General features: G+C 39.8%; 2 protein-coding genes across 2 annotated transcripts; one reads left to right on the top strand and one right to left on the bottom strand.

The window, feature by feature from the left end:
- Positions 1-1,088: 1,088 nt before the first annotated feature.
- fut7 (fucosyltransferase 7 (alpha (1,3) fucosyltransferase)) lies at positions 1,089-2,078 on the top strand. The gene has a single exon (XM_066646402.1). The coding sequence runs from the start codon at positions 1,089-1,091 to the stop codon at positions 2,076-2,078; it is 990 nt and encodes a 329-aa protein (XP_066502499.1).
- A 2,448-nt stretch (positions 2,079-4,526) lies between these two features.
- Positions 4,527-8,883, bottom strand: pou5f3 (POU domain, class 5, transcription factor 3). The gene is made up of 5 exons (XM_066645686.1): positions 7,850-8,883; positions 7,354-7,465; positions 7,142-7,272; positions 6,595-6,759; positions 4,527-5,623 (listed from the first exon to the last, which is right to left on the bottom strand). Exons 1-5 carry the CDS (start codon positions 8,522-8,524, stop codon positions 5,357-5,359), a joined length of 1,350 nt encoding a protein of 449 aa, XP_066501783.1. The 5' UTR covers positions 8,525-8,883; the 3' UTR covers positions 4,527-5,356.
- Positions 8,884-11,469: the final 2,586 nt, after the last annotated feature.

Genomic DNA, 11,469 nt, shown 5'->3' with positions numbered 1-11,469 from the left:
GAATTTGGCTTGTCATATTTTGCTAGCATTGTTGCCACATTATATGTTGCTTAATAGCTATGACTTTAAATTCATGCAACAATTGATCCAATACTACCTTTAAAAAACCACCATTTTAAATAGACTGCCAATATACTTTGACTGACACCTTACTAAAAATTCCACTTTAAAAAACTCCCCATTTAAATAAGACTTCCACTTCAAATAACCCTTAAAACGTCCACAAATACATTTTGATTGCCATCTTTAAAAACATTCCACCTTAAAAAACCCACAATTTTATTAAGACGTCCACCTTGAAAACAACAACGTTATTTGGATTTCCACCTTAAAGAATGCCTGTATATTTCTGTGTCCCTCACACCCCTCCCCCCGCCCACTCACTCTCCCCCCTCCCCCTCCCTTTCACTCTCTCTCTCACACATGCGCAGACACACAGCCGAACCCAGAATTCAATGAATTTCTACGGGGGTCCACCCTCCAAACAAATGCTTATAGCTCGCAATTTTGTTAACTGATAAACGAATAGCTGTTCATTTTTTTAACCAAACATACCGTAGTGACAAGGACACCCTGGGGATCGATCTGGTGTAAAAAGTTTTCATTTTGAGCAATAATTGATCGTGTCATGATGAGTTAATCACAGAACAAATTTTTGCAAAACTGCATGGGGAGCTGCTTTGAAATACATTGAACTCTATGGGAGCCGAAACCCTCCCTAGTGCTAAACAAAAATTCATAACTCAAAAACCGTATTTTCAAATGTTCTCGAATTTACAGGTGATAGAAAGGGGGATTTTCTCTACCATTTAAATTTTAAACGAAGTCTCTAGCTGAAAGTATAAGGAGGTTATGGGAAAATGTTCTGCTAAAAAGTGAAAAAGAAATCAAGCCAAATTAATAAGAAATGAGCCCAACCCTAATGCTCATATTCAGCACAGTTATAATGGGAAGCAAAACAATACTGTGACGCTGATAAAACCATAAACTGCAGTATGATTAAATACAAATAACTGAACAAGATGATAAAGAACTCTTAAATGTGGGATAACTAAACTAATCTGTACTTCTAATCTAACCCTTTAGCAATGAGATCTGGCAAGAAGATCATCATATTCCTGTCCATTATCCTCCCGTGTGCCTTCTTTTATTGGAATTTGAGCAGCAGGTCAGTCACCATCCTACTGTGGCACTGGCCTTTCCACACTAAACTTAACCTCAAGGGGGATGTGTGTCTGTTGAACTACAGCATTGCTGGCTGTCACCTGACGGATGAACGTAGCCTCTATTCCAATGCTGACATTGTAGTGTTTCATCACCACGAGCTGAAGTCTAAAAGAGTGAAACTGCCACTACATCTGTTTCGTCCAGCTGGTCAGCGCTGGCTTTGGATGTCTCTAGAATCCCCTCGGAATAATGGCTATTTAAATCAATATGCTGGTATCTTCAACTTGACTATGTCATACAGCCCCAGTGCAGACGTCACGGTGCCTTATGGAAGGCTTATGTCAAAAGAGGAAAGGAGTAATGACTTTACCATACCACAGAACAAAACTGAGCTGGTCTGCTGGGTGGTCAGTCAATACCAGCGGCGGCAGAGGAGGAGCAGAGTATACCAACAGCTGAACAACACCATCCCTGTACAGGTGTATGGCCACTCTGTGAAAAGACCACTGTCAAAGGACAAGCTGCTTCCCACAATTTCCAGATGTTATTTTTATCTGTCTTTTGAGAACTCTGAGTCTCCACACTACATCACAGAGAAGCTGTGGAGAAACGCTTTCCAGGCTGGTACTGTACCTGTAGTCCTGGGTCCTTCACGCAAAGATTACGAAGCTGTGGCACCCACAAATTCTTTCATCCATGTAGATGACTTTGAGTCCATAGATGCTCTTGGCACATTTCTAAAAGATCTAGCTAGAGATCCAGAACGCTACAGATCATACTTTGCCTGGCATCAGAACTACAGGGTTAAATTGTATACAGACTGGAGAGAAAGGCTCTGCAACATTTGTCCAGTTTATGACTCACTACCACACAAGATCTACCATGATTTAAAGGCATGGGAAGGATGTTAATTCAATGCTATTTCTGGTTGTGCTGTATTCCTAAATTCTGTTTTGCACTTACATGGTTGAGTTTGCTCAGAGATTTCTAGATGGAAAATACAATCCCCATTTCCAGAAAAGTTGGGATATTGATCAAAATGTAAATGAAAAAGAGAATGCAAATAATTTAAATCCATTTCAATGGAAAATAGTACAAAGACAGTGACACCTTAGTGTTTTTTGTGGTGTGTTTTTTTTTGTGCAACATTTCACACTGATAAACCCCTCCCCATCTGTATTTCTGAAAGGCCCAGCCTCTTTATATATATATATATATATATATATATATATATATATGTGTGTGTGTGTGTGTGTGTCTGTGTTGCCCTGTGAAGGACTGGCGCCCCCTCCAGGGTGTATTCCCGCCTTGCGCCCAATGATTCCAGGTAGGCTCTGGACCCACCGCGACCCTGAACTGGATAAGCGGTTACAGATAATGGATGGATGTATATATATATATATATATATATATATATATATATATATATAAACCCAACCATGTCACAGACCTTTTGCTGATTAACATAATTTATCATTTGTAGCATTAACCAATTTTTCCAATCTTTTGAAAATGTCGCGGGCATCAAATTCAAAATGGGCATATATTTTTGAAAACACATTTCAACATTTAAAATATTGTCTTTGTTATTATATTCAGGTGAATATAGGCTATTATTGCATTCTGTTTTTGTTTAAATTTTGCACAGCATCTTAACTCTTTTTGGAAATGGACTTTTCATGTGGAAAATCAAATATAAATATTTATATATATATATATATATAAAAAAAACACTATCAATATAAATGTTATGAAGAAAAAAGGGTACACTAGTTGTGACAAGCATGAAGCTACACCAGAAACATTACTTGATAAAAAGAAAAATGTAAGAAAATGTGATGTAAGCACTTTCACTAACAATCTGTTTAATGCAGCAGAGCTTTATCATTTATGATGTACAATAGTTTATGGATGTTGATGGAAAGAACGCTAAAAGAGACCTGCTATAACGGTCAATTTCAAAATACAACATATTTAACACAAGGTTGGACGGTTGGAACTCTGGATTCTGCTCCTAGAGGTCTACACCCTGTAGAGTTAAGTTCTAATTTATATTCACCTCACCCACCTCAATCAAATGCATGGGAATATTATAAAGGTTCATGTTGGTGTTTATGTAGAGGTTGTATTTAATCTCTAATGTTCCCGTGTTTTGTGGCTTGCACCATAAAACGAACAGTTCAATGTCTTAACACCAAAATGTAACAATTATAACAATATGCAATTAATTTACCTTCAGCTTTGCCATCTTGAACATGTTAATGCTCCATAGAGAAAGTTTGTTTTCTTGTTTTTAACAGGTTTAGTATCGAGTTTGATATATCTAATCCACTACACATCTGAACAATGCAATAAATGGTGATTCATTACACAGAAGACTTGCTAGAAGTAACACCTGATAGAAATGACACCCCTCCAGTTTCTTGAAGGCAAGAGAAAGGGTGGAGATGGAGCAGGGGTTGAAGGGAGTTTCTTCGATGTGGAAATGTATCTCCAAAAACATATGGCAATGTTTACATGCAGTTATGTTCTCTAAATGTACTTTAAATTCTGTTCTCCAGGAGAGGTAGATATTTGTCATGGAGCTATGTAAAACAAAATAAAGTAGAGGAGACGAAGTTGGTGTGTGAAGTAACAAGGGTACCAACACAGTGAATTTTCTGAGAATGTCCCTAAAGCCTCAGTTTAATCCTCACATTGAGGATGCACATCTGTGAGGAATTTATCCTACCGCTGTCTGCACAAGACACAAAACGTATGTGGATTGGCTGACAGTTATGAGAGTGTGAACTGTGAAGTGTTTGATGTCCTGCAGCTGACCAGAACCTCATCAAGGGTGTGTCTACCTAGAGCTCAGTGAAGATAGGTGGGCTCCAGGTTCATCACATCCCTGATCAGAATAAAGTCACCACAGGAAATGAATGTTTACAAATGTCTGGTGTACATGCATTTCCCCAAATGTCTTCTGAACCGTAATTGTTCTAGTTGTCTTTCACATGTAACATATCCTAAACTGTCAATCACAGCCCAGTCAACTTGAGTCTCTCACTGACCATTTTGCATTCTGTTGAGTAACATGCATTAAAGAAATGTGAACAAAGTGTACACTAGTCTTCCTTTACTTAAACAATAATCACCATGAATCCAAGAGATCTTTTGGGTTGTATGTTGGAAAAAGAAAGCGTTCCTATTTTAAATTTTCATGCACATTTTTCACATGGTCTCACTTGAAGAAAGAAAGATATTTTGGTCTACATCCGTAACGCATACTTCCTCCACCGTTGTAATTGCGGCCACCTGTTTCCTTCTGACAAAAGGACATGCAAGAATCTTATGGTTTCACATTTTGCAAAGACAAATCAAAACAAAAAAAATATGGATGGTCAAAGGAACTGGTTTAATTGCCAAAATCCAGATAGCAGTAGTGTACTTGACAATTGCCAGGGAATAAATCACAGATACAGCAATAAATTATCAGATTTGATTTCATTTACAAAAAGAGGGGAGGCACAGAATGATAAGCATATAAGGCACATGCAGAGGGGATTTCATGGTTCTTAAATTATACCTTGTTTCTACCTATTTCATGAACGTGATGACAGGGCCGAAGGGAACAGTGTCAGATGCCCTTTCAGAGCCCACTTCACCTTTACAGCCTAAATCATAACCAATACCACCATTGATTTAAGAGAAGAGAAAAAAAAAAGTTACAAAAAAAGTAAAGTATAAAAACCTTTGACAAATGTAAGCTATGTTTTTCTAAAATCAGCTGCTGACAACTTTCATCATTGTCTTAAATGATCTGCTGATCAGTCAAATTTACATTGCATAACCTTGACAAAAAAAATCATTTAAAGAAAAGGAAATGTACACACAGGAGGTAGAGTACATGTAAAACATTTAAAACTTTAAAATCATGTTGTAAAACAAAACCATGATTTGTGCAAAGGCATCAGACATTTTTACTCAAGCACCCTCTGCTGAGAAACTCAAGCAGATGTGTTCATATCTAAAGACAGAAGGCTCAGCAATAGTGTTTTTTTTTTTTTTTTTTTTTTCATTTTTGGAAAGAACCGTTTCAAAAAAGACTAGTTATTTCCATAGCTTGGCTAGGAGCGATAGAGCAATCTTGTCCTACACTCTGACATTTCCTTGATGTATCAAAATATAGAAAAACCACAGAGACAGCTTAGCTGGAGAGGTGGCCCACCAGTCCAGGGTGAAGGGTCTGTTTGAAGACGTCTGGTCGGTGAAGTTGGGGCATGTACAGGGTAGGAACTGCTCCAGGGTGAGTGGGTCCTGGATAGCCCTGAGCTGAGAGGGGTGTGCCACCCATGTGCGGAGGAGGGGGCGTTGGGCTTTGTTCATAATACTGACCTTCTGCACCCTCCTCATCAAAAGGTATAGCCAGACGCTTGCCTTTTTGCCTGCGGTTACAGAACCAGACGCGTACCACCTTCAAAACAGACAAGACGTCACACAGGTGCACAGACAAGGATTTTAATAAACAATGAGTGAGCGAAGAAAATAGAAATTAGGTTATTGCTGAAAATGTGGAAAATTGTGCTTTTCTTAGTTTAGTTTTTGAATAAATAGAATTCTACAAACCAAGCTCATGCACCCAGTTGCATAACACACCTTGGGGTTCTTCCCCCATAAGGGAAGGTTTTCCCTTCATCAAGGGAATTACTTAAGTGTGGCATAAAGCCCCTCAGTCATTTAACTTGACGGATGGAGAACAATAAGGGATTTACTGCAGTAAAGTTCAACTGTTTCCATGATGAACTACAAACATTTATTGAACACTGCTGTATGAGTTGCCTTTGCAGATTTAAAAGAGGGGAGAAAACAAGAAATGAAACCAAACTGGACTAAGGAGAGGAAGTGTATTCTCTTGGAACAATACAATAAAAGAAATAAAATTTAAATTTTAAAGAGAAAACTCACTCCAGCAGTAACTGCAGGGGGAGAAGGAAAAATACATTAAAATAAAAATCCTTTTCTTGCCACTTTTTTCCTAAGGTGGCATTCAAAATATATTGGCCGTCTTAAGGTCTCAAATGAAGCCATGTTCTCCATCGACTGAGTGTTAAGGTGGTTTTGCATCCCTTAAATAATTTAGGGAATTGACAGTGAAGGAAATGTATGCAAAACGGTTTTTAAGGTTTCACTTAAAAGGAGATTCAGTGTTTAAGGGAACACAAGTACCTCCCTTAAATTTCACTTGTGTTTTATGTAACTGGGTACTGGCTTTTATTCAACAGGATGACCAGCGTTGGAATAATTAAGCATTGAGTATTCTGTCAGACATCCAGATCACAGGCTGTTTTAGGTCAAATTTCCCAACTTAAAGTACAATGCAAATGGATTATAAATAATGGCAGGCTTTTAGTAGCTGTGTGTATGTGGAAGGACATGGTTACTCACATCGCGCTCCAAGCCAAGGTCATCAGATATATGCGTGATTTCCAGTGTGTTTGGTTTGGGGCACTTCATAAAGTAGGACTCAAGAGCAGTGCGGACTGAACCCTCTAAACTGGTTCTCCTCTTTCTCTTTCGTGTGTCAACAAAGACCCGCTCTATCTTGTACATCTAGAAGAGAGAATGAGTTAAATTTAGACTAAGATTTAGTGAGTTACAAGAGGTGGTCATTACACAGAAGCTGGGCTGCATGCAAAACCACGTGCTACCATACTAAGTAATATGACAGTAATATTATTCATAGCACCCCAGTGCAAAAAAAAAAAATGAAATTTAGTAGTTCTAGTTTTAAGGTTGAACCTACAGTAATGCCTCAGGTATCGAAGGCAGAGAATTTCTTCTATCTTGAAATCTTAGGGTCTGCTTTCATTTTAGAGATTTTTGGGTAGTCGTCTTGACCACAAAAAGCTCAAGGCCAGTACAAAATGCATGAGGCACCGAACCCTAATATTTAATATAAGTCCCTGGCAAATCTAAGGATCAGATGACTTACATCCTGTGGATTTTCTGATGTCTCTGCTTCGTTCAGCCATCTCTGCAGCAGAGGCTTTAACTTGCACATGTTTTTAAAACTGAGCTGAAGAGCTTCAAAACGGCAGATCGTGGTCTGGCTGAACATTTTCCCTGCAATGAGAAAGAGCAGATTTTAAACACAGTTCAGAGTCCAGTTCAAGCTTAGGTGAAGTCTAAACACCTGAAACTCACCATATAGGTTTCCCAGAGACAGGCCTACATCTGCTTGAGTGAAGCCCAGCGTAATACGCTTGTGCTTCAGCTCTTTCGCAAACTGCTCCAGTTCTTCTGTGGTCAGGTTCTCCTTAGAATAGAGAAGAATTAGCACAGAGCCAAGAAAATCAGCAGAAAACAAACCTAGTTTCCCATATGTATCAGATTCTATGTTCACATGTATTCATTTTAATCATATTAAATATTTTTTTCAAGACAGACACGTAACTGAAGATAGTTGCTCTATTTAAACAAAACAAAAGCCATTTGTGATATATTGCATAACTTGAGGTTCTATCTATATTCACCATCTGGAAAAACAATTTCACCCTGCATTGTTTTTGTGGTGAAACTTAACATTTAACAGATTCCTTCAGGAATTTTACAGCTCATATGAACATATACTTTACCGTTTTTCACGCACTTCAATTAAAGTTGGAAGAAACCCAACCCAAATTAATAAACCAGTCCTCACCTCTTCCTCGGAGTCGCTGCAGCCACCTGAGGAAGAGCCACTGCTGCGGCCGGCGTTGAGCGCATGTGAGGCGGTGGGCATTTGCGTCGAGGCCGCGCTGAAGAAGGCTCCACTTGGAGGCGAGGGTGAGAGGGACGGGGAGGAGGACGGCGGCGACGAAGACACGGCCGGAGCCTGGGCCTGGCCGGTGCCGCAGGGCAGAGAGACGTGGGGGAGTCCGGGCCAGAAAGACGGGGGCCACGGCGCTGGGTAATAAATGCCCCCGGGGCCTGGGGCTGAGAGTTGTGGTTGCTGGAGTTTGACCTCCCCGTAGTCCTCCACTCGCAAATCCTTCTCAACCTTCACCTCGTGCATACGGATCTGCTCGCGGGTCTCCGCGATTGGGGGGCTAATGTTGGTGGGCTGGTAATCGTGTCCCGGGAAGGGGTACCAGGGCTTGGCCTGGGGAGCCTCGCCGACCGGTGCGACATCGCCGGCTCTGAAGTCGCCTCCTATGGCGGCGAAAGGGAAGAAAGCCTGGGCCTGTTGCGGGTTGATGCCGTTGAAATAGGCGGGCCTGTTAAAGAGCACGCTGGACTCCTGGAGCTGCAGGGCCTCGGGGCCCGGTGCTGGTTGGCACACGGACCGGACCAGCTCACTGCACTCCGGCCCTGCGCTCTCTGACACATCACACATACTTCACTGATTAAGTGAAAAAAGACTCTAATAAAAAAGATAAAAAAACGACTTTAAAACTGCCTCAAACGTTAGATAGGTCCATAATAGAGAGAGAAAAATCTCTCTGATGTCCTGGAAGAATAAACCCACTCAGAGAGCGGAGGTGCTGCTGCCTGGAGTTAAGTCCTTCAGAGTCCACTGTGGAAATGCAAGAGGTAGTCTCTCAGCACTAACAGGGCCATGAATAAAACTGATAGTTCAGCTCAATGTTCTCGGTTTCAGTCTGAGCTCCTCACCCAGGTTTTCCTAATCAATCCGCGCTGGAGGTGGAGGTCTTAATGAGCTCTTCTCCCATTGGCCACCTCCACACAATAGGCCTCAGCTGATGGGCATTCTGGGAGTGAACTTGATTTACTTATTTGTTTAGATACTTGTAACGTTTCTTCCCACTCCACCAAACAAACACAGTCTAAACTCGAGTCTCTGACCAGAAAGACCCAAGTCATGAATTAGAGACATAAGGTATTTTAAGAAGGTGTTCTGCAGTTTTAACACTCCAACATGTTCATCCAATGTGTATTAATGGTCCGAAGTATTTCAATGCATCTACTACATTAAATGGGCTCTGTAATCTAGGGCATTATTTATATAATAATAATGTAAAATATACACCCCAAACCATGTACTCTGGTTATATTGCAGTCTGTGTATATCTGAGGCCTGCTGCATGTGCTGTCTTCACAATGCTAAACGCGCTACTCTCAGTAAACATATTTAAAGTGCATGACACCATTACTTTGTTTCTACAAGTCTCTCTAATGAGCGCTCCTTCATATTGAAATTCCACATCCCACGCGAAAATCACAGCTTTAATAAGACTCAGCTAAAACTCAAACACTAATAAAGCCTGATCATTAGAGACACGTTTGTGATTTAAACTCAACGGACTTGAGTTAAAAAAAAAAAACAGGTCGGACCTCTTCAAACATCTCGCTCATGTTCTCGAAGTTTCTCGGACAAGAAAATGGCGCGTAACAGAGTCCAGTTTCATACAAAATGGCAAAACTACATACCAGAAGAAACACGAATTTTGAATATTTTGCCTAATTAAATAATTTAAGTGGCGTCAGAAAATAAAATAAACGAAAAATAATTACTGAAAAATAAACGAAATGAAGGTGAAAAAACGCGGTTAAAAATAACAAAGAATAAAAGGTGAAATGTTTGTCCTCGGCCCTCTCTCCTCAGAAGTGTGGCGTCTCGCACTGAGAAACACTAACAAATTTACTTTAACTGATAACCCTGAGGTGTGCTAAAAGCGTTCAGAATATAGATTAAAACAATGAACTCAGAGTGTGTTAATTAAATGAGTAGAGCAGTATGGATATAACAGATATAATAGATGTATAGTTTAGAAAAAACGGCCATAAGTGATTGATTTTACTGTGATGGGCCTATTTAAAATGGCTAATTATAAAATCGGTAGTTATTTGTCTTTAACACCAAACCTGTCATTATAATACATACTGGCTTTAAATGTGCTTTCATTTATAGGTCAGATGTAAACAAAATTAAACGCTGTATACAGATTTGTTACACGCCAATATTCACTGTGTAAATAAACTCATGAGCACCAAGTCTAAATACATTTCGTTATTTACACTGCAGTGCATTTGTCACCTGATTTAGCTATAGGGAACAACGTAAAACACTCGAAAAGTACAATAAGTTTATTGCTCTAGTGATTAAACTCGATAAATGTCTCATGAATGGGTATAACTGAACAAGGCTTAAAGATGTTTAGGGTTCCTGGGGTACAGCAGTGCACCACCTCCCTCCCTCCCTCCCTCTCTGGACAGGGTCTGAGCAGGAAGACTCTCCGCAGGACGGTTGGGGGGGTCTTTGTGCTCCGTGGTCCGAGGGGCTTCCCGCTGATTCTGCTCCTCAGTTGCGATGGCCGGCCATTAGCTGCCTTTCAGCGGCCAACAATAAGCTGTTGGCCTTTGATTCTTCCCCTGCCCCCTCCGATCAACCTGAAACAAACACCAGCCAGCCGCAGTTTCACTTGCTTCCAAAACGTGTACTTAGCATTTAATGCTGTGTACTTAAGGCTTAATATATGCTATATCATGTGTTCATAATGTAGCGTGCAGTGTACTTAAAGTGCAACAAAATTCGATATATTCTTGAAATTATTTTGCCAGATTAACGGTGCATTCATTGCATTACCTGTGGTAGATTATATAGTTTCAGTGGCATCACCTGGTCCTGGAATATTTAAAATAAATAAATAAATAAATAAAACATTTCTTCTGGATGTTTTAAATTGTAAATGTGCAGTTACTGATTATTTGCTTAAGCAACACTGGGGAATACTGAATTTATAGTTTGGGCAAATATTTGGCACATTTTACAATTTCTTAAATTTTTTTTAACAAATTAAAAATAGTCCTCTGCAATGAAAAAAAAAGTGATATGTATGATGCATGTTCCCCGTTCCCTGTAGAGGACATGTGGTAATAGGAAGGCAAATGTTTGTATACAATTGTATACAACTGGTCACAGCAGAGCAACAACATCATGAGGTTTTGATGATAAATAGACCTCCAAACCTTGTAAAAGCATAAACAGAAATGATGATCATGTTAGATTCCTGCTACATAGGTGGGTAATATTGGCAGATTTTTGCCATTTTAATGTGGAACGGACTCTAAACTTGAGAAAGCGCTAATTGTGTGAAAGCGAACACAGGCAGAAAGTGCTACAAAACCCGAGTAACAAATACATGTCTCTGGTTTCAACACAGTGATAAAATCTTGGACATGTTACTATAAAATTAAAGGAAACATTTAAGCATTTCTAGAGTGTGCTCACATTTCACACAGTAAACTGAGGAAACAATGCTTTTAGAAAGGACACTGTTGACCATGCAGATTTTATTTTAATGTTTGAAACATGAACAT

This window comes from Hoplias malabaricus, chromosome 15 (assembly GCF_029633855.1).
Source record: "Hoplias malabaricus isolate fHopMal1 chromosome 15, fHopMal1.hap1, whole genome shotgun sequence".
Taxonomy (NCBI): domain Eukaryota; kingdom Metazoa; phylum Chordata; class Actinopteri; order Characiformes; family Erythrinidae; genus Hoplias; species Hoplias malabaricus.
Note: the sequence above shows the minus strand (reverse complement) of the source record. Positions and strands in the feature narration are given on the sequence as shown.

Excerpts from the sequence above, each read along its gene's own strand:
- fut7 (XM_066646402.1), top strand. The coding sequence starts at position 1,089 with ATGAGATCTGGCAAGAAGATCATCATATTCCTGTCCATTATCCTCCCG.
- pou5f3 (XM_066645686.1), bottom strand. The coding sequence starts at position 8,524 with ATGTGTGATGTGTCAGAGAGCGCAGGGCCGGAGTGCAGTGAGCTGGTC. Across the intron at positions 6,760-7,141 it reads CATCAGAAAATCCACAGGAT|ATGTACAAGATAGAGCGGGT; the intron begins GTAAGTCATCTG and ends TCTCTCTTCTAG. Across the intron at positions 5,624-6,594 it reads ACCTTGGCTTGGAGCGCGAT|GTGGTACGCGTCTGGTTCTG; the intron begins GTGAGTAACCAT and ends TCTGTTTTGAAG.